The 23244-nt window shown below is 45.6% G+C and overlaps 1 protein-coding gene across 4 annotated transcripts in view; it reads left to right on the top strand.

The window, feature by feature from the left end:
* The first annotated feature begins 1813 nt into the window (after nucleotides 1-1813).
* Nucleotides 1814-23244, top strand: part of UBN1 (ubinuclein 1) — a 37102-nt gene continuing 15671 nt past the window's right edge. For all 4 annotated transcript variants that reach the window (XM_049768439.1, XM_049768440.1, XM_049768437.1 and 1 more), the window contains exons 1-7: nucleotides 1814-2256; nucleotides 5903-5989; nucleotides 7309-7404; nucleotides 7874-8008; nucleotides 8812-8915; nucleotides 9582-10020; nucleotides 21942-22012. In XM_049768439.1, the coding sequence (XP_049624396.1) occupies nucleotides 2008-2256; nucleotides 5903-5989; nucleotides 7309-7404; nucleotides 7874-8008; nucleotides 8812-8915; nucleotides 9582-10020; nucleotides 21942-22012 (1181 nt within the window). In that variant the 5' untranslated portion in view covers nucleotides 1814-2007. The remainder of the gene's footprint in view (nucleotides 2257-5902; nucleotides 5990-7308; nucleotides 7405-7873; nucleotides 8009-8811; nucleotides 8916-9581; nucleotides 10021-21941; nucleotides 22013-23244) is intronic.

Raw genomic sequence — 23244 nt, forward strand, 5'->3', positions numbered from 1 at the left:
GGGACCATGTGGGATGCTGGGATTCGAACCACTGTCCTTCTGTGTCTAAGGCAAACACCTTACTGCTGTGCTATGTCTCCGGCCCCACAATTGGAACCTTGACCTTGCACCATTTAGCAATAGATTCAACTTGGGTTAGAGAGTTTAATATTAAATTCATTATGTGTAAAAAACCGGAGGTAATTTCTTGTGCAAGACTGATCTAGTTGGAGGGAGATATACTAGATCTGAAATAAATGGCGTAAGTTCTAAGGGAAGTTTTTTAGTGCAAGTTAAAATGTCTTGCAATATACATAAAGAAATAACTAAAGATGAGTTGATATACAAGAGAGTAACGTGTATTGTACACCTACAGTACTTAATAACTGAAACTCTTAGAAGCCAATGAAACGAACAGTTTACAGTAGAACGGTAAAATACAGTGAGTATTTTTGAAAGGGGGGGTCTAGAATTAGAACACATGACTTGTATGTGCCTGACCTGAGTTTGATCCCTGGCACCACACAACCTTAGCATTGCAAAGCATGGACCCTGGAGATTTTGAGCACCACAGGGCTGGTCCTGGAAACCCCAGCACTACAGTGCCTGAGCACTAAACACCAATTTGTTTGCAAGCCCGACGCACACTCCCCAAGCATGCTTGGATGCCTCCAAAGGATGAAGTAAAGCACCACCCAAAATTACATATGGATTATATTATAATGTGTTTGCTAGATATGTTTTGTAAATTCTTAGAATTTTGGGTTTCACAAAATTTTTTTTAATTTGGTTTTTGGGTCACACCTGTTTCTTGTGACCCCAATCAGGAGTAAGCATTGCTCAGGTCTTACTCCTCATTCTGCACTGAAGGATCACTCCTAGCGGTTCTTGGGTACCATTTGGGTGCTGGGGATTGAATTTGGGTCAGCTGCATGCAAAGCAACTGCCCTGCCGACTATTGTTGACCTGCAAACTGTTTTGACCATTTTCACACACATACTTTATGTTTTTGGACACACAAAATGGTGTCGAGAGGCTATTCCTGGCAATGATGGGAGCACCATGCAGTGAAGGGGTTGAACTTGGTCCTCCCATACGCAAAATATAGACTCAGCTCTTGAGCTGTCTCCTTGATTCTCCAAACAAAGGTGGACCAAAGGTGATTACGGCTCTGCCCTCGGAAATCCCTCCGCCCGGTGTTTGGAAGCCATATATAGTACTGGGGGATTGAATTGACATTAGCTATATGCACAGCCAGTGCCTTCGATCTCCCGGCGTCCCATATGGTTCCCCCAAGCCAGGAGCAATTTCTGAGCGCATAACCAGGAGTAACCTCAGAGTGTCAAACGGGTGTGGCCCAAAAACCAAAAATAAATAAACAAACAAATAAATAAAGAAAAAACTGCTGGTGATGAAGAAAATTTTTTTGTAGCCTGCAAAGCTAAGTGTGAGGTAAATCAAATGAAAACCAGGGTTCTCTGGTGATCTTTGCAATTTTTTGTTTTGCTTTGTTTGCTTGTTTTGGAGACAACCACCAGCTGTGTTGTTACTGGGTCATTCCTGGCAGGCGTGGGGACCATATGGGGAGCTGGAAATAGAACCCAGGTTGACTGTGAGAAAGACAAACACCCTACCAGCTGGACTATTACTATGGCCCCTATCTTTGTAATTTAAAATATTCTGCCATGGATTCATGGATGTTCAGAGGCATAGGATTCTCTAATGAACATGCATGAAGAAGTTATCTGAAGGACTTTTGCTTTAATATAGCTCTGAATGCTAGGATTGTGGTGATTTTCATATCTTGATGAAAAATGATATATTTAGAGTGAATAGTATTTTAAGCAGAAGAAGCATCAAGTGGTAATTAAGATGAGAATTAATGGTGGGTTCCTTGTGACAATGAAAATCTTTTAAACTTAAATCTGTGAACTGTGCAGGAAATCTCATTGTTTTGTTTTCCTCTGGCTCTTCTTTTTTCAGTATTAACAGAAGTCATGCAGTGACACCTGCTAAGATTTGGTAGCCATGTCGGAGCCCCACAGGGTCCATTTCACCTCGCTCCCAGGTTCTCTGAATCCTGCATTTTTGAAGAAATCCCGGAAAGAGGAGGTTGGGGAAGCAGAGCAGCATCAGGACTCTGAGCCACCTGCTGCAGCTGTTCGTATTACACTCACCCTCTTCGAGCCAGATCACAAACGCTGCCCAGAGTTCTTCTACCCAGAGCTGGTGAAGAACATTCGAGGGAAGGTGAAAGGCCTTCAGGTCACAGAAAAGGTATATTTCTGTAGCCCAGACTAACCTGCAGAGCTGATGTTTGTGGACTTACTGGAGGGAGTGAGTGAGACTCAGAGCTCAGCTGCCCTTGCTAGAGAACTCTTCTAGGACTTCTCTTCATTATTGTCAGAGAAAACATAATGGTACATGTAAGGCTAATTTGAATTATGGCTAATTGATATAGATAAGAAACTTTTTGGGGGACCAATCCAGCAGTGCTCAGTGTTTACTCCTGGCTCTAAGCTTACTTGGGAGGACCATATGGGATGCCGGGGATTGAACCTCAGTTCGCCACATGCAAGGCAAACACCCTACCCACTGTGCTATCATTTTGACCCTAGAGAAACTTTTTGGTTTGTTTTTGGGTCACACCTGGTGGCACTCAGGGGTTACTCCTAGCACTACTCTCAGAAGTTGTTCCTGGCAGGCTCAGGGGACCATATGGGATGCCGGAATTTGAACTGGGGTCTGTCCTGTGTTGGCCGCGTGCAAGGCAAACGTCTTACCGCTGTTCTATTGCTCCGGCTCCTAGAGAAACATTTTTTAATGTCAAGGGTTCTTGGGAGGACACATCTGTTAGCACTCAGAAATTACTCCTTGCAGGCTTGGGGGACCATATGGGATGCCAGGGATTGAACCTGGGTCTGTCCCAGGTCGCCCTTGTGCAAGGCAAACACAACGGCTGTGCTATCGCTCTAGCCCTAATGTCAAGGTTTTAAAGGGTATAAATAATTGTGTTCTAGTGCTGGAAGTTCATGCTGGACAATTATTTTTCTTTTTTTTTTTTTTTTTGGTTTGTTTTGTGTTTGGGCCACACTGGCAGCACTCCTGGTCTGCTCCTGACTCTGTACTCAGAAATCACTCCGGGCAGGCGTGGGGTACCATATGCGATGCTGGGGATTAAACCCAGATTGGTCCTGGGTTGGCTGCATTCAAGGCAGATGCCCACCGTTGTGCTATTATTCTGGCCCTAGGCCAGAATTGTTTTTGTTTTTGGGCCACACCAGTAACGCTCAGGGGTTACTTCTGGCTATGCACTCTTCTATAGCACCTGGCTTGGGGGACCATGTGGGACGCCAGGGTATCGAATTGTGGTCTGTCCTACACTTGTGCATGCAAGACAGATGCCCTACTGCTTTCACCACCTCTCTGGCACCCTCATATATTTTTTTTTTGTTTTGTTTTTTTGTTTTTTGGGCCAGATCGGCAGTCATCAGGGGTTACTCCTGGCTCTATGCTCAGAAATCGCTCCTGGCAGGCTTGAGGGACCATATGGGATGCTGGGATTCGAACCACCATCCTTCTGCACGCAAGGCAAATGCCCTGTTTCCATACTATCTCTCTGGCCCCGACATTTTTTTTGGGGGGGTCACACCCGGCAGCGCTTAAGGGTCACTCCTGCTCTATGCTCAGAAATCACCCCTGGCAGGCTCGAGGGACCATATGGGATGCTGGGATTCGAACCATTGTCCTTCTGCATGAAAGGCAAACGCCCTACCTCCATGCTATTTCTCCAGCCCCAACATTTTTCTTTTTTAAAGGAATCTTCCTGCCTAGAATAAAGGAAGGCAAAGACACAGATGGCTCTTATAAACAGAGCTAAATTTGGGGGTGTTTCTAAACCTTCAAGGTGGGAGGATCGGGGAGAGAGGGATGGAGGGAGGGAGGGAGGGAGATAGAGAAAGAGAGAGAGATGCCAAAATTAGGTTGAAACCTCAAGTGGGGAGGCTTCTGCAAGAGCTCAGAGCTTGGAGGTCATTCCTGCTGCTAAACAGGCCTACTGGTTCAGGGGTCTTCGTGTGGTTGGGGGTCAAACTTGGACTCTGTGTGACAGGCATGTGCTCCAGTTCTTTGAACTATTTCTCCTCCAAAATTCCTTTTAAGTTATGTATTAACCTTGGCAGATTTGTTTACATTTTTGATATAGCACTTTCCCACTATGTACAGAGTAGAGAACATTGTATGCAACAGAAGTCTTGGGCCCCAGCTTCAGCTGTTGATCCTTCTACCATTTAGTACTTTAACATTGTCAGTGCTTTTCTTTTTCTTTTTTTTTTTTTGGTTTTTGGGCCACACCCGGCGGTGCTCAGGGGTTACTCCTGGCTGTCTGCTCAGAAATAGCTCCTGGCAGGCACGGGGGATCATATGGGACACCGGGATTCGAACCAACCACCTTTGGTCCTGTAACGGCTGCTTGCAAGGCAAACACCGCTGTGCTATCTCTCCAGGCCCGGCACTAATGCTTTTTATTTTATTTGTTTTGGTACATATGCACGGTACATATGCAGAGAAGTTTAACTCCAATTGGAGGATTTATACCTGACCTTTGTGTTCAGAATCCCTGAATCATTGTGTCTATTCTGCAATGTTCAAAGTACACATAATCTGACGCAGGTGTGTGCTAATTTACTTATGTATTTCTTACAGTGGGAAGGTACTGTCCTAACAACAAGGAAGTTACTATTTTACAGGTGCTTAGGAGAATTATACTAACACAGTTATACCAACATAAGCCATAATGTGGCAATTGTTTAAGTCCTGATACAGCGTACTGTCCTTGAGGACTTGCATAGGGAAAAATTTATATCCTGGATACAGTGTTTACTTAGATCTTTGTACATTCAGAAAATAATTACTGACTGAGTTTTTGTTATTGCTAATTGTTTTTTTTTTTTTTTTTTTTTGGTTTTTGGGCCACACCCTGTGACGCTCAGGGGTTACTCCTGGCTATGCGCTCAGAAGTCGCTCCTGGCTTGGGGGACCATATGGGACGCCGGGGGATCGAACCGCGGTCCGTCCAAGGCTAGCGCAGTCAAGGCAGGCACCTTACCTTTAGCGCCAGCGCCCGGCCCCGCTAATTGTTATTTTTATTTATTTTGGTTTTTGGGACTACACCCAGCAGCGCTCAGGGTTACTTCTGGCTCTGCGCTCAGAAATCACTCCTGGCTTGGGGGACCATATGGGATGCCAGGATTCTAACCACTGTCTGTCCTGGGTCACCGCGTGCAAGGCAAATGCCCTACCACTGTGCCATCTCTCTGGCTCGAAATTTTACTTTCTTAACTTAGATTAACTCTGGGGTTATTTTTTTTTTCCTTTTTGTTTTTGGACCACACCCGGCAAGCTCAGGGGTTACTTCTCGCTATGCACTCAGAAATCGCTCCTGGCTTGGGGGGACCATATGGGACACCAGGGTATCGAACCGAGGTCCGTCTTAGGCTAGCGCAGGCAAGTCAGACACCTTACTGCTAGCACCACCTCTCCTGCCCCCTTTATTTTTTGTAGATTAACTCTGATGGGAAGGGCCGGAGTGGTGGCATCAGCCATAAGGTGTCTGCCTTTTGCGTGCTAGCCTAGGATGGATCAGTTCGAACCCTGGCATCCCTTATGGTCCCCCAAACCAGGAGCAATTTCTGAGCGCATAGCCAGGAGTAACCCCTGAGCATCACCGGATGTGGCCCAAAAACAAAAACAACAACAACAACAAAAAACAAAACTGATGGGAAGATAGCAGGGGTTCTAGTTTATCTTCTGGAAAAAAATTGCTTTTATCATGTGTTTTCTAGTCATTGAATAGAGTATTAAAGTATTTTCAATATGATTGTGGAAATTTTTTAAATTTTTTTTTTGATTGAATGGTTTACAGAAGAAAGATCTTTTGGATCCTTTCAATGATGAAGAAAAGGAAAAGCATAAAGTGGAGGCCCTTGCCCGAAAATTTGAAGAAAAATATGTAAGTTATCTTGGGTTATAACACAGTAGGGTGGGAGAAGTTTCTATACAGTTCCTGTCCCTTTTGTGATGATCATCTAATCAGCACTGATAAGGAGCAGTTTAGGTTTGGAGAGAAGGGAATACAATTATTAAATGCATAAAGGCAATGATTTTTCTTCTCCATGGCTCTACAGATTGGTGCTTCTAATCCCTTGCTTCATGAAGATTCAGACATTGCATGTGGTAGGAGCTGGTCTATGGAGCTAAATGGATGAAGGGCCTTTCTTATCCTTAGAATTTGTCCTTAAAATTTGTTATTCTAAAAGGCTGGAGAGAGAGCATGGAGGTAGGGCATTTACCTTGCATGCAGGACAGTGGTTCGAATCCTGGCATCCTATATGGTCCCCTGAGCCTGCCAGGAGTGATTTCTGAGCATAGAAGAGCCAGGAGTAACCCCTGAGTACTGCCGGGTGTGACCCAACAAAGCAAAAACAAAACAAAACAAAATTGTTATTTTGAGGGGATGGAACGGTGGCACAAGCAGTAAGGCATCTGCTTTGCCTGCACTAGCCTAGGACGGACTGCAGTTCGATCTGCCGGCATCCCATATGGTCCCCCAAGCCAGGACCGATTTCTGAGCGCATAGCCAGGAGTAACCCCTGAGGTTCTCCGTTGTGACCCAAAAACCAAAAAAAAAAAATTCTTACTTTGATACAAAGCATAAGAAGCCCTTAGTTGGGCCCGGAGAGATGGCACAGCGGTGTTTGCCTTGCAAGCAGCCGATCCAGGACCAAAGGTGGTTGGTTCGAATCCTGGTGTCCCCACATGGTCCCCTGTGCCTGCCAGGAGCTATTTCTGAGCAGACAGCCAGGAGTAATCCCTGAGCACCACTGGGTGTGGGCCCTCCCCCCCCCCAAAAAAAAAAGTTATGCAAACATAAATCTCTGTTATAGACTTTTAGGTATGAAGGTTTGAGTGTGTTTGTGTATGTGTTAGACATCAGTTGATGGAATTCAAGAACAGTGGTTTTGTTTTGGTTGGTTTTGGTTTGGTTTTTGAGCCACACCTGGTGGCACTTGAGTTTCCTGGCATTGTGCTCAGAAATCTTTACTGGCAGGCTCGAGGGACCATATGGGATGCTGGGGATTGAACCCAGGTCTGTCCTGGGTTGGCTGCGTGCAAGGCAAATAACGTACCTCTGTGTTATCTCTCTCGTCCTGAGAATAATGGGTTCTTTGAAATAAAAATATGCACGTTACCTTAAAAGATTAGAATTCAAGTTACGTTCTGTGCAGCATAATTAAATGCAAAGCAAGTGATCTTGCTCTTACATTTTAGGGTGGAAAGAAACGTAGAAAAGACCGACTACAGGACCTGATTGATATGGGGTATGGTTATGATGAATCTGATTCCTTCATCGATAATTCTGAGGCAGTAAGTATTTAATAACAGTTCCATTCAGAACCACCACACCATATCTGACAATCCCTGAAGGCAGAAATAGGGTCAGACTGGGCATTCCCTCAGCAGAAGGAAAGACACAGTTGTTTCCTTGACCAGGCCCTTGGATTCCCTCAACTGAGAATGACCAGATTTCTCCAAGACAGTGTTTATTTGTTTTGGAGGTGCTTAGGATAAGAGGGGGTACATGGGAACCAGATGGTATACTAGGGATGGAATCTGTATTGCCTGCATGCAAGGCAAATGGTCTACCTGCTGAACTATCTCTCCATTCCCTGACCAAAATAGTGTTTGGCTGCATTTTCCTGACTGACCAGCAGGATATCTTAGCATGCCCATTTGGGACAGAGAAAAGGAGTCCCTTCTGCTCTGCCCATACCCACCTGCACCTTTGGACTGTCGTGTCAGGACTCTTGAATCGACTCTTTTTTCTTCCCTTCAGTATGATGAGCTTGTTCCAGCTTCCTTGACTACCAAGTATGGAGGATTTTACATTAATTCAGGAACCCTGCAGTTTCGACAAGCATCAGAATCTGAGGATGACTTCATTAAAGAAAAGAAGAAAAAATCTCCAAAGGTTAGGACGTGGCTTAGGATCTCTCCAAAGATCCTCCATGACGTGCCAGTCTTTATGATGGTTTAGGACGACGCAGGAGGTCTGTGTGTTTGTGCTTGGTTGGCAGTTCATGCCTCATATTGCTGTGACAGGATGATGTGAACTTGGAGAGCTCAATTGTGTGTCCGTGCCTGAGTCCTGCATGCTTAGCAGGGGTTTGTTTCCCAATGTGTCAGAGTAGGGGCAAGGATCAGGGTGCATATCGGGTGCTGGGGATCAAACTGGCATCTTCTGAGTACAAGGCAAGTGCTCTAACCTCTGTGCCATCTCTCTGGCCCAAGATAAATTGATTTTAAAAGCTACCACTGCCTGTATGTTTAAAACAAAGAGGTTTGGGCCCACACATAGCTCATTTTAGGCTGCAGGAGAGCCTGGGCTGCCTCATTCTAGGTGTTCCAGGAGCCCTGTCAGTGGAAATTAATGCTATATGGACCTGCTTTGGGAAGGTGGTCTAGGGGCCCATCTGAAAACTTTTATTTTAATTTTTGGACCACGGCCAGCTATGCTCAGGGCTTACCCTTGCCTCTGCACTCGTATCATTCCTTTAGAGCACAGGTGACAATATGGGGTGCTCTGCATTGAATTTAAGGCAAGTACCCTGCCCCCCTCCCACTGTACTAGTACTCTGGCTGCATCTAAAAGCTTGTGTTCCTGAAGGAAACAGCTCTCAGCAAGTATCCCAGGTGGCTCAAGGCCAGTGCTGCCGAGTGCATTGGTTCCCTGAGTTAGGGAGCTGCTAATCATGCCTTGTCTTTAATTCTCAGAAGCGGAAGTTAAAGGAAGGTGGTGAGAAGATAAAGAAGAAGAAAAAAGATGACAGTTATGACAAGGAGAAGAAATCGAAAAAGTCCAAGTTTTCCAAAGCCGGGTGAGAGGCAGCAGCTTCTTTGCTAAAATCTGAACAGTCAGGGCAGGACACCTGGGAACTGCCGCACCCTCCTCACAGCTTCAGAAGAGGCAGCAGGGCCTAGCCTTTCGTCCCCCCAGACCTCCCCGGGGCCACTGTGGGCCTAGTCGCATCTCACATCTTTGTCAGGCAGCCAGCGTTGTCTCTGTCCCACTGTCAGTGTTGGCAGCTATTTCTGTCACTATGTGATTGCGATGCTTCTTGTTCTCTTGGGCACCCCTGCTCTGCCCCAGTTCTCTCTGCGTTTCCCTTTGTCTTCTCCGCTCTGCTTCTTTTGCCTCCCTCCATCTCCCCAGCTGCCCTTCAAGTTGCTGCTGCTCCTGCTTTCTCCCTTTAATAGTTTTCTGGCCCCTTTTCTGCAACCTTTTATTTCAGCCTGCAGTGGTTTTTAAGACCCCATCGGATATTTAGCATTATGTGACACTGTTTTGCTGACCTGCGTTAAATCTCAAGCTTTGGTCTCAGCAAGAAGTTGCTCCATATGTCAAGAGGAGGGAGGAGGAATGACAGGGTGGACTGTGACTGAGGTTCCTGGAGATCATTGCGCTGGGAACAGGGCGGAATCCATTCTCTGTGACTGCCCTTCCGGGCTGACCTGCAGCCTTAGTAACCACTTTCCCCTTGCAGCTTCACAGCCCTCAATGCCAGTAAGGAGAAGAAGAAAAAGAAATATTCTGGGGCTTTGAGCGTGAAAGAGATGCTAAAGAAATTTCAGAAGGAGAAAGAGGCTCAAAAGAAGAGGGACGAAGATCACAAGACTGTGGTGGTCTCTGCAGCTGAGTCTCAGACCCTCCGGGAATTGGAGGGCACCTCTGACCCCTTGCTCTCACTTTTTGGCTCCACTTCTGACAACGACTTGCTCCAGGCAGCCACTGCCATGGACTCACTTACTGATCTGGACTTGGAACAGCTCCTCAGTGAGTCTCCAGAAGGAAGCCCCTTCCATGACATGGAGGAGGAGAGCGATTCCCTTGGGGTGGGACTGGACCAGGAATTCAGGCAGCCCTCTTCCTTTCCTGAAGGCCTGCCCACGCCCCTGGAGAAGCGCATTAAGGAGTTGGCTCAGGTACGGTGAAATGTGTGGCTGGGCTTCTCTGCAAGTATGTGGGCAGATTGGCGCTGGCCCTGCTCTCTGGGAAACTTGCTGGCCAGAGTCCCTGGGAGTGTAAGCTTTCCCAGCCCTCTTCTAGTCCCGAGTGAGGGGAGAGTGTTAGCTCTGCCTGCTGGGCCTCACTTTTAAACTATTAGGTTCTTTTAATCCTGAAAAATGTGCTTTTTTGAGGCGGAGAGTTTCAGTCTTTTGCCTCTCAGTTCCTGTCCCACAAAGTATCTTTCATTGTGAGTGACAGACGGACTCTAGTGTTGGCAGGAAGCATGAGTCAGAGCCCTCTTTTTAGTCATCTTTTGAAGAGAAGAAAATGCACAAGTGAACAGGCATAAGTTACACAGTCTGTGCTTCATTCCCTTTGGGTGTCTGTTGCTTCCTGGCCTTAAACATTGTTGGTGATATGTGTGATCACTGGAACTCACAGTTGTGATCAATAAAAGCTGAGTCCTAAATGATGTTCATGCCCCATTAAAAGCAGCCATAGCCCTCAGGATATAGTCGGAGATAGCAGAATTGTTTATCATCAGTTCAGTATATTACTGGCGATAAACCAAGCATAGATTCTTCGATATGGTGCCATTTTCCTTTTAGTCAAAATAATGCTTTGTCTTGGGTGTCATGCCTTGTAACTCCTATGGCGTTTATACCCAATAGCTCTTAAGTTCTAAAGCAGTGATGCTCATGGGATTTTAGAATCACTATTATGTGTACTAACCTTATGTTGTAAGGTAGCTACTTATACCTATAGCCATAAAATAAGTGCTGCAAGTGCCATAAAATAAGCATGGCTATAAGTGCTGTTTTCTCACTTCCAAAATATATGAATGCAGCATACAAAGTAAGTAAACATATTGCTCAGGATTCTATTCTCATTTATCTACCTCTTAGACTTAAGTATTTGAAATAAATTGTACTTTATTTAGGATTCAGGGTATATCTTTTTTGGGGAGGGTTTGGGCCACAGCGAATGGCACTCAGGTTACTGCTGCACTCAGAAATCACCCTTTGTAGGCTCAGGGGACCATTTGAGATGCTGGGATCGAACCTGGGTCGGTTGTGTGCAAGGGAAATGCCTTACCGCCGTGCTGTTGCTCTGGCCCCATTGGGGGACACACCCAGTGACACTCAGGAGTTACTCCTGTCTATACGCTCAGAAATTGCTCCTGGCTTGGGGGACCATATGGGACACTGGGAGATCGAACTGCAGTCTTTCCTGGATCAGCCACATGCAAGGCAAACGCCCTACTTCTGTGCCATTGCTCCGGCCCCTAAATTTAGCACATTTAAGTAGACTGTTCTGTGTTTGCTTTGAAACTTGTATTTAAAAAACATCTGATTCTTTTGGGGGCCGGAGAGATAGCATGGAGGTAGGGCATTTTCCTTGCATGCAGAAGGACGGTGGTTCAAATTCTGGCATCCCATATAGTCCCCTGAGCCTGCCAGGAGCGATTTCTGAGCGTAGAACCGGGAGTAACTCCTGAGCGATGGCCGGGTGTGACCCAAAAACACATCTGGTTCTTTTTAATGCTCTGGTTTAGAATCAGATAGTTTTTTATTAACTTCTGAAGGTTGCTGTAGCAGTAGCCAGTTTTATAGAAGTGTTTCAACCGTGACATAAGTTGTGTTATAGTCTGAAAACATACATTCATCATTTCACTTTCCTGGGAAAAGATGAACGTACTTAGTGAAAACAAATGGCACAAGTGTTGGGTCAGAAAACCACCCTCCAGGGGAGGTCCACTGGATGGACCTTATGAGCCAGTTCTCCCTGAATGACTGCCAGGTGTAGATCTTTCCAGCACACAGAGATAGGACAGGAGATCACACTGGAGGTAGACGTGGTGGGAGAGGGTAGGAGCAGAGTCTGATGTGTTCAGGACTGGGGACATAGTGTTCAGTGTGAAATGAGTATCTTACTTAGCACCTGGCCCTTCCATAGCATAACTGAGATACTTGAGGAAGTGGAGTACTGAGTGGGAGTTGCCCATCATCCCACCAGTCTGAAAGTTGCTGCTTTAAACTGCAGATCCCTGTTGAACCTTTGGGTATGTAATTATTGCTGCAAATAGTTCCCTTGCCTTATTCGCCTAATAAAAATTACTGTAAAGCCCTTATTACTTATAGTGGTTGCAAGAGAAAGAAGGCTTATTTCAGAAAATTACTTAATGCTTCTCTAAAGGTTCACTGGGTGCTCTGTTCTCCTAGGCCCTGTGCTTGGAGCCTTGGGGCCTCCTGTGTGTGTTTGTATGGTCTGGATGTACCACCACCAAGAATTCTCTTGGAAAATTATTTTTCTCATTGTATGTAGAGGTGGATTCTGGTTTTTTGTTTGTTTTTGGGTCACACCCGACGGTGCTCAGGGGTTACTCCTGGCTCTGTGCTCAGCAATCGCTCCTGGCAGGCCATATGAGATGCTGGGATTCGAACCACCATCGTTCCTGGAGCGGCTGCATGCAAGGCAAACACCCTACCACTGTGCTATCTTTCTGACCCCTGTAGAGGTGGATTCTAATTACAAAGGCTATATGTGGATAATTGAATCTTTAATGAGTAGCTCTGTCTTAGATCTTTTTTCTCCCCTCCTTCAGATTTTTGAGTTACATCCAGGGATGCACAGGAGACTTGTGGCTTACTCCTGGCTCTGCACTGAGTAATTACTCCTGCTAGTGCTCAGTGGATCATACGATATGCTGGGGTCACTCCTGAGTCAGTTGTGTGCAAGGCAATGCCCTACTCACTGTATTACCTCTCTGGCCCCTTTATTCTTTGGTTTTGTTTGGGAGCCTCCTGGGCAGTCTTCAGGGCTTACTCTCGTCAGGGATCACTTCTGACAAACTTCTGTGGACCATATGGGGTGCTGGAGTTTGAATCAGGGTCAGGAGTATACAAAGCAAGCCCCTTACGTACTATCCTATCTCTCTGGCCATTCTGACCTAGATCTTGAATTGATTTTAGCGTTTTGGTGGTGGGTAGAGGTGCACGGCTTTTTGGGCCACACCCGTAGTGCCCAAGGATGACTCCTGGCAGTACTTGGAGATAAAATTATGCTCAGACACATGCAAGGCAAGCATTAATCCTTGAATTATTTCTCTATTCCCAATCTTTACAATTTTTAGCTTAATCTTGTATATAATACTAAAATTAGCAGTGATACATATTGGTTTTGTACTTCCCTTTTTTTTTTTTTTTTTTTTGTTTTTGGGTCTCACCCGGCAGTGCACAGGAGTTACTCCTGGCTCCATGCTCAGAAGTCACTCCTGGCAAGCACGGGGGACCATATGGGACTCCGGGATTCGAATCGATGACCTTTTGCATGAGAGGCAAACGCCTTACCTCCATGCTATCTCTCCGGCCCCCAGTACTTCCCTTTTTTTAAAAATACCGTATATATTTGAGTATAAGCTGACCCCAGGTATAACCTGTTTCCCCTAATTTTACCCTAAAAACTGAGAAAACTTAGTGACTCAAGTATAAGCTGAGGTGGAAAATTTAGCAGCCACTGGTAAATTTCAAAAATAAAAATATATACCCAAAACAGTTAAATAATTGAGGATTCAGTAGGTTAAATGTTTTTCAATATTTATTGTTAAAGAAAAACTGTAAACTAGCAACAATAACTTTAAAACTTTAAATAAAGTGGGGCTGGAGAGAAAAGTGGGGCCGGAGAGAGAGCATGGAGGTAAGGTGCTTGCCTTGCATGCAGAAGGTCGGTGGTTCGAATCCCAGCATCCCATATGGTCCCCAAGCTTGCCAGGAACAATTTCTCAGCATAGAGCCAGGAGGAACCCCTGAGCGCTGCCAGGTGTGACCCTCCCCCCAAAAAACCAAAAAACTTGAAACTGCAGAAAACTGTATCTTAACAGGTAATTTTTTTTGGGGGGGGGGGGTTTGGGCCACACCCGGTAATGCTCAGGCGTTACTCCTGGCTATGTGCTCAGAAGTTGCTCCTGGCTTGGGGGACCATATGGGACACCGGGGGATCGAACTGCGGTCCGTCCAAGGCTAGCACAGGTAAGGCAGGCACCTTACCTTTAGCGCCACCACCCGGCCTTAACAGGTAATTGAGCTAAATCACAAAGGTTAAAATCCTTCAAAACTGGATTTTTCCTCCTCGTTCTCTGTACGTCGAAATAGAGTTTCAGCTGTATCTGATGTGAGGGTATCAGCATAGGCATTGTCATCATCACTGAGTTCGCAGATATCATCACTGCTGTTGGTCTCATACAAAGCGCAGAATATTGTGGGTTAAGTAGTTCAGTGGCATCCATTTCAGCTCAGCTGCGTCTTGTGGGCTGAGCTGAAGCACTGCCCCCTCCAGCAGACGGCAGAAGATGACTGAAGACTCCGTGCATTTGATTCCTGTCCTGTATGACCCGAGTATAAGCCGAGTTTGGGGTTCTCAGCACAAAAACTTGGCTTATACTCGGGAAATAGATACTTTATTTACTTTTGTTGCTGTTGTTGGGGTCTTTCCGTGATGCTCAGGATGCTAGGACCACACAGTGCTGAGTCTCTGGGTTCAATCCCAGGCACCACATCCAACTTAAGGTCTTGCAAGATATGCACTACCAGCAGTAATGCCTGAGTGCAGAGCCAGAAGTAACTCTTGAGCATCCCTTGATGTAGCTCAAAAACCTGAGGGAGGAGAGGAATAAAGATCTAGGACAGGGTTGCTCATTAAAGATTCAATTATCCATATATGGCCTTTCCAATTAGAATCTACTTCTAGGGGCCGGAGAGATAGCATGGAGGTAAGGTGTTTGCCTTGCGTGTAGAAGGTCGGTAGTTCGAATTCCGGCATCCCATATGGTCCCCCAAGCCTGCCAGGAGCAATTTCTGAGCATAGAGCCAGGAGTAACCCCTGAGCTGCTGGGTGTGACTCAAAAACCAAAAAAACAAAAACAAACAAAAAAAAAAGAATCTGGGGCCGGGCGGTGGCACTAGAGGTAAGGTGCTTGCCTTGCCAGCGCTAGCCTAGGACGGACTGCGGTTCGATCCCCCGGTGTCCCATATGGTCCCCCAAGCCAGGAGCGACTTCTGAGCGCATAGCCAGGAGTAACCCCTGAGTGTCACCGGGTGTGGCCCAAAAAACAAAAAAAAACAAAAACAAAACAAAACAAAAAAAAAAGAATCCACTTCTACATACAAAGACATTATTTTTGTGAGAAGGATAACTTTCTTTTTTTTTTTTTCTTTTGAGAAGGATAACTTTCTTTCTTTTTTTTTTTTTTTTTTTTTTTGGTTTTTTGGGTCACACCCGGCAGTGCTCAGGGGTTTTTCCTGGCTCCGTGCTCAGAAATCGCTCCTGACAGGCACGGGGGACCATATGGGACACCGGGATTCGAACCAATGACCTTCTGCATGAAAGGTAAACGCCTTACCTCCATGCTATCTCTCCGGCCCCCAGGATAACTTTCTTTTTTTTTTTTTTTTTTTTTTTTTTTTTGGTTTTTGGGCCACACCCTGTGACGCTCAGGGGTTACTCCTGGCTATGCGCTCAGAAGTTGCTCCTGGCTTCTTAGGGGACCATATGGGACGCCGGGGGATCGAACCGCAGTCCGTCCTAGGCTAGCGCAGGCAAGGCAGGCACCTTACCTCCAGCGCCACCGCCCGGCCCCAGGATAACTTTCTTAAGAGAATTCTTGGTGTTGGTATATCCTACGTACATATGTACTTGAGCCACATCTAAGCATTACTTCTTGTATTTTTGTTAATATTTCCTTTACCGTGCATCAGTGTTTTGCTTTTTGTTACCTGCAGGCCAGTACTTGTTGAACACACTGTACTGGTAGTTATACCTAATGTAGTAGAACAGTGGTTTTCTTTCTTTTTTTTTTTATTTTTTGGTTTTTGGGCCACATCCGGCAGTGCTCAGGGGTTACTCCTGGCTGTCTGCTCAGAAATAGCTCCTGGCAGGCACGGGGGACCATATGGGACACCAGGATTCGAACCAACCACCTTTGGTCCTGGATCGGCTGCTTGCAAGGCAAACGCCGCTGTGCTATCTCTCCGGGCCCAGAACAGTGGTTTTCAATCTTTCTACTCCACACACCAGCACTGGTCTTGGGGCTGGTGGCTGAAGATCACTGTTGTAGAAGACATGCCAGTCTATTGCTGTTTAAAAGAGCTGTTTAAATTAAACACCCAAACATGGTGTTTCAGATAGTGCTTCATTTTTTCTGACTTCAGTTGGCCAGGAGGGCCTTTTCTGGTCCTACTTGGGCTTGCTTTTGAGGTGGCATTTATCTGGCAGGTTGATTGGGCACTAAAATACAAGACCTGTCTCTCCTCTGGTCTTTCATCCTGAGCTCCTTCAGGACATGACAACATTAGCAACATTAGCAACATTCCAGGAGGACGGAGGTAGAAGCTGCAAGACCCTTAAGATTGAGCTCTAGAAGTTGTATGTACTTCTGTACTCCTGCCTCTTTTTGCCTTAATGTGCATCATAGGTGCTGCCAAGGTTTCAGGTTTTCAAGGAGAGCTGAGCACTCTCCTGGGATCAGTAGTGGAAAGCATACACTGGATGGGTGTGTCTTAGCATGTTTGCAGTCTACCAAGATGTGTGAACAAATTTGATACCGGCTGATTCCTTAGGAACCCTGTCTTTTGTGTGAGGGAATCAAAATTTGATTTACCTTATGATTAAAAGTGATATTTGAGGAGCTGGAGAGATAACACAACAATAGGACATTTGCCTTGCATGGGGCCAACCTGAGATGGACCTGGATTCGATTCCCAGTATCCCATATGGTTCCCCAAGCCTGCAAGAGTGATTCCTGAGCGCAGAGCCAGAAGTAATCCCTTGAACGCCGCCAGGTGAGCCTCCCCCCCCCAAAAAAAGTGATATTTGAAATGAGCATATGAACATTTTCAAAAAATTTTTTCTTTTTTTTTTTTTTTTTTTAGGGGAGGGCCATGTTCAGTGGTATTCAGGGTTTATTCCTGGCTCATTGCTCAAGGATAACTCAGTGGGTTTGGGGAACCATAAGGGATGCTGGGGGTCAAACTCAGGTAAACCACATGCCAGACAAACACCCTACCTATTGTATTATTGTGCTATTGTACTATTGTGCTCTGACCCTCAAAATTATTTTATTGAGACAATTGTGATCTACAGAGTCTTTCATACTTGAATTTTAGATATACAATAAGTCAGGGCCCTTCCCACCACCAGTGTCAACCTCCCTCCACCAGTGGACCCAGAGTGCGTCCTATACCACCATTCTTTGCTCTCTGGCCTGCTAGTGTAACAGCTCCCTTTGAGTTTAGATTGTTAAAGTTAAGGTTCCTCGATTCTAATATTGTTGACTTCGGCTTGGATCAAAAGTATGTTTTAAATAGATGCCTCAGTGGCTGGAGAGATGCTTCTCTTGCATTTATCTGACCCTTCTTGGATCCCTAGCACCACAAGGACTACCAGGAATGATCCCTGAGCACACATGGCTCGGCCCATTCCCCAGGGTGGGGAAAGAAAGGCACTTGAGGAGCACAGTGGTGCTGTTTTCTCTGTAGTTTATGGTTTAACTTCTTACTCTGTTGTGGTATATTCTCTGGGTCCCAGGAAGTGCCGTGATTTTGTCCAACCCCTTTTCCCTGTCTTACTATATATTCTGTTGGGAAGCTTAGGTTTTGCCCCTCAGCATCAGTGCTGCTTGGTCCACACAGATGACCCAGGTCTATTCTGGTCTTTTGGTATGATGTAAAAAATGGAAACAATACTAAGAATAGAAACAAAATGGGTATCACGTACCTACTTCCTCCCGCAGCATTGGAACTGCATCACCATTCAGGGAGACATGATCCAAGAAGTTTGAAAAGAAACCGAGCCTGTTTGATCTTTTGAAAGAAAGGAGACCGTGCTAGGTTTCATCCTGGCCAGCAAAACCCGGTCTAGTGGTGATGGTTTTGATCTAGGGCAACTTCTCAGAGCTACTTTCCCTAGGTTGCTGGAATGATGGGCAGGGAAGTAGGGGACCTTGGAGCTGGTGGAGGTGCCTTCTGCTAGTTTGCTTCATCAAGAGATTTCCAGGAAGTCACTGAGTTACTTTTTTTTTTTTTTTCCTGAAAAAGGTACATTGTGAGCTTATTAACTAGGGACTCAAGGCTGTGGGTTTTGTTTCTTGTTGTTTTTGCCACATCCAGCACTCAGATGCTCAGGTTACTCCTGGCTCTGTGCTTAAGAATCATTCTTAATAGGTCTCAGGGGACCATTGAGCTGCAGGAGAGTAAACTTGAGTTGACCATGTGTAAGGCAGGCGCCCTTCCTCCTGTCCTATCTAACTGCTTGATTCCTTTGCTCTTTTAAAATATAAAGGTTTATTTAGGAGCCAGAGTGATAGCACAGTGGTAGGGTGTTTGATTTGATCCCCAGCATCCTATAAGGTCTCCTGAATCTGCCAGGACTTATTTCTGAGTGCAGAGCCAGAAGTAACCTTTGAGTGCTGCCTTGTGTGGCCCCAAAACCAAAAATAAATAAAGGTTTATTTAAAAATATAAATATAGGGCCCGGAGAGATAGCACAGTGGCGTTTGCCTTGCAAGCAGCCAATCCAGGACCAAAAGTGGTTGATTCGAATCCCGGTGTCCCATATGGTCCCCCGTGCCTGCCAGGAGCTATTTCTGAGCAGACAGCCAGGAGTAACCCCTGAGCACTGCCGGGTGTGGCCCAAACCCCCCCCCCAAAATACATAATATATAAATATAAATTTGAGGGCCAGAGCAATAGTACAGTGGGTAGAGTATTTGCCATGCTTGTAATCATCCTGAGTTCTTTTTGTTTGTTTGTTTGGGTCACACCTGGCAGTGCTCAGGGGTTACTCCTTGCTCTACTTTCAGAAATCGCTCCTGGCAGGCTCTGGGGACCATATGGATGCTGGGATTCGAATGTCACCCTTCTGCATGCAAGGCAAATGCCTTACCTCCAGGCTATCTCTCTGGCCTCACCCTGGTTCTATTCCTGACAGTCCTATGATCCCCTGAGCCTGTCAGGAATGATTCCTGAGGGCAGAGCCAGGAGAAATCCTTGAGCACCACTGGGTATATCACAAAAACAAAATAAAACCCCAGCTAGATTAAGTGAAGGTATCAGGTAAATGGGTAAATATTAGAATGTGGTGGTGGTGGGGGCAGGGGAACTTTCATGGCGGCAGCAGTGACCATGGTAGTAGTGGTATGCAGTAACTTCGGTATATCCAAGCAGTAAACTATAACACTGTTATATCCATGTTACCTAAACTGTAATTAAAAATGGAAAACTCAAACCTTGAACTGGGCTGGAGAGAGCTCAAAGTGCTGCTGTGCAAGTTTTGCATGTAGGAGGTTCAATCCATGTTATGTCATGTTTTCCTGAGTATCATTGGGTTTGGCTCCTAAATAATAGGAGAGAAAAAAAGAATTGGGACAGTGTCCACAATTCAAAATAGCTCAATGAGAATCATCCTTTTTTTTTTTTTTTTTTTGGTTTTTGGGATTTGAACCACTGACCTTCTGCATGCAAAGCAAAGCCTTTCCTCCATGCTCTCTCTCCTGCCCCGAGAATCATTATATAGTGCGGGGCTGGAGAGATAGCACAGGAGAAGGACATTTGCCTTGCACGCAGCTGTTACAGGACAGACAGCGATTCAAATCCCTGCATCCCATATGATCCCCCGTGCCTCCCAGGAGCGATTTCTGAGCATAGAGCCAGGAGTAACCCCTGAGTACCGCCAGGTCTGACCCAAAAACCAAAAAAAAAAGGATTAAAAAAATTACATAGTATGGGGCTGGAGCTATATTACAGTACATAGTAAGAGTAGGTAGGCATTTGCTTTTAATAGCATACAACTAACCTGGGTTCAGTCACTGGCCTCCAATATGGTCTCCTGAGCCTGCCAGGAGTGATTCCTAATTGCAAAATCACTGGGTGTAGCCCAAAATCCAAAAGTAAATAAATATATAGTAGGACCAGAGCTATAGTACAGCTTGCATGCAGCTGACCTGGGTTCTTTCCCCATCACCACATATGGTCCTTTAAGCCTGCCAAGAATAATCCTGAGCATAGAGCCAGATTTAAGCTCTGAGCACTGCTTGATGTGGCCCCAAGTTCCTTCTACCAAAATCCAGAAGCTCTGTCATGCTAAAATTTCTTAGTGTATTTTATTTATTTATTTTGTTTTTGTGTCACATCCGGCAGCGCTCAGGGGTTACTCCTGGCTCTACACTCGGAAATCGCTCCTGGCAGGCTCAGGAGATCATATGGGATGCTGGGATTTGAACCATCATCCTTCTGCATGCAAGGCAAACGCCCTACCTTCATGCTATCTCTCCGGCCTCCAGTGTATTTTATTTATTAAGTTTTATTTTAGGCATCAAGGTTTACAATACTGTTAATAATAGGATTTCATGCACAAAACATTCGGCACCATACCCTCCATCAGAGTGTTTGCTTCCTTCCACTTTATTTTTAGTTGTTTTTGTTCTGGGGCCAACTTGACTGTGCTGTGCTCAGAGCTTACTCCTAACACTGTGCTCAAGTATCATTTCCTGGCAGAAAATGGACTGGATTGTATGGAATGCCAGGCATCAAACTTGGGTCAGCCATGTGCAAGGCACATACTTTACCCCCTGTACTATCTCTGTAGCCCCAAGTAATTTATTCTTGGATGCTTGGGGATATTTCCAGTTTTTGGCTATTATGAATAGAATGGCAATGAACATAGTAGGGGGCAAATGTTTTCTGAATAGTTCTTGGGCCCTTAGGGTAGATGCCAAAAAGTGGAATTTCTGGGTCCTATGGGAGCTCAATTTTCAAGTATCCATATATGTTTTCCAAAAAGGTCAGACCAGTTCTGCCAGTAACAAAAGTTTCTCTTTCCCCATATCCATGCACTGGATGGGACCTCTTTTTCAGACTATATATTCTTGGGTCTCCTCTGCAGTGATTTTGATGTGACTCTTCAAGAAAAAAAATGAGTGTTTTTATATGCTAAAGCAGTAATTTTTTTTTTTTGTTTTTTGTTTTTTTTTTGACCACACCTGTTTGATGCTCAGGGGTTACTCCTGGCTAAGCGCTCAGAAATTGCCTCTGGCTTGGGACCATATGGGATGCGGGGTGATTGAACCACGGTCCTTCCTTGGCTAGCGCTTGCAAGGCAGACAGACACCTTACCTTTAGTGCCACCTCGCCGGCCCCAGCAGTAATATTTTTGATGACTTTGTTAGGTTATATTTTAATTGTGATACCCTTGCATTATGATGCTGTTATTGTGGGCAGTATGTAACAATCTTTATGTCCTTACCTGTTTATTAAAATTCTTGATTGTTTTCTGTACTGTAGATGTATGGATATTCCAGTTTACAATCTAGATGAGGCTGTGCTGGACACACAGGTGACACAGGAGGAAATAATGTGACCATGTTTATAGTCATGGTAGCCTAAGGTAGCCTAAGGTAGCTTCAGCTGTGTTTGAAAGGGGTAAACCATTTCTGGAGCATACATTTAGTGATCATAGGTGAACTGGACCCGGGATTAAGGCTGGGGAGGGAAGGAAAGGTTTCTTGGAGAGGTGACAGGTTTTCTGTAAAAGGCTGGCTTGGTGGGCCCGGTGAGGTGGCGCTAGAGGCAAGGTGTCTGACTTGCAAGCGCTAGCCAAGGAAGGACCACGGTTCAATCACCCGGCATCCCATATGGTCCCCCTAAGCCAGGGGCAATTTCTGAGCGCTTAGCTAGGAGTAACCCCTGAGCATCAAACGGGTGTGCCCTGAAAAACCAAAAAAAAAAAAAAAAAAAAAAAAAAAAAAAGACTGGCTTGACTGGCTTGGCTGTTCTTGGACCTGGGGGGGCATGTGAGGGCCTTGTGGGGACAGCTCACTAACAGGTATTACTGTGCTGTGACCCAGGCTGCCAGAGCTGCTGAGGGGGAGAGCAGACAGAAGTTCTTTACACAAGATATTAATGGCATCCTGCTAGAGTAAGTACCTTTTATTTTTTCATATCATGCCTGGGGTGAGCAGGCCGGGGATATGACTAAACTCCAAGGGCACTCCAGGGTGCCCCCAATAACATAATAACAAAATAATTGGTTTATTTCCTCTTTATTTTTTTGGTTTTGGGGCCACCACACCCAGCAGTGCTCAGGGGTTACTCCTGGCTCTGCACTCAGAAATCAATTCTGGGTCTGTCCTGGGTATGCCATGTGCAAGGCAAATGCCTTATCGCTGTACTATCACTCCGGCTCCAAATTGGTTTATTTCTTACTGTTCCTTTGAAGAGGAGGTCTCCAAGAAACCATAGATGTGAGCCAGCAGGCATTTCTGGAATCTTGTATATGAGAGTTTTTTATTTGTGAGACAAGAGGAAGATAGAGCATAGGTGTACTTGCTTGTCACTGTGGATCCCCAAAAGTGAGCAAAAACAGACACTACCCAGTCTGCCCTCCTGGGGTCTCCTAAGCAGGCCTGAGTAGATTAATTTCCTCCTCCTTTCTCTTTTCCTCCCTGTGCTGGTGTCTCATCACCAGTCATATTTCTCCGAGCAAACAAGTATTGTAGACAGTACTTGGATTATAAGTAAAGAAAAACCCACACTGTTTTGTGTTTGTGGGCTACACACAGCATGTTCGGATTACTCCTGGCCCTCTTCTCAGAGATCACTTCAGATGGGGTTCGGGGCACCATATATATGCCAATATCAAACCTGGATCAGGTGCATGCAAGGCAAGCATCTTTGCCAGTCCCCAAACCTACATTTTTCAAACTCAGACTGGATTCTGGGTGCTTGTCCTCTAGTTTTGCCATCTCTTCTCCAGGGGCTTATGTAGCTAATGAGGTTTGTTGTGCAGAATTTGCACGTGTAAGAATATTTTTCGGGGCCGGAGAGATAGCATGGAGGTAAGGCGTTTGCCTTTCATGCAGGAGGTCATCGGTTTGAATCCTGGTGCCCCATATGGTTCCCCGTGCCTGCCAGGAATAACCCCTGAGCGCTGCCGGGTGTGACCCAAAAACTACAAAAAAAAAAAAAAAAAAAAAAAAAGTATTTTTCAAGCTACCTGGTGGCCAGGCAAGAAATTAGCAGGCCTGGCTCTCAAGAGTGTCATCTTAGGGGCCGGAGAGATAGCATGGAGGTAAGGCGTTTGCCTCTCATGCAGGAGGTCATCGGTTCGAATCCCGGCGTCCCATATATGGTCCTCCCGTGCCTGCCAGG

This window comes from Suncus etruscus, chromosome 2, assembly GCF_024139225.1.
Source record: "Suncus etruscus isolate mSunEtr1 chromosome 2, mSunEtr1.pri.cur, whole genome shotgun sequence".
NCBI lineage: Eukaryota > Metazoa > Chordata > Mammalia > Eulipotyphla > Soricidae > Suncus > Suncus etruscus.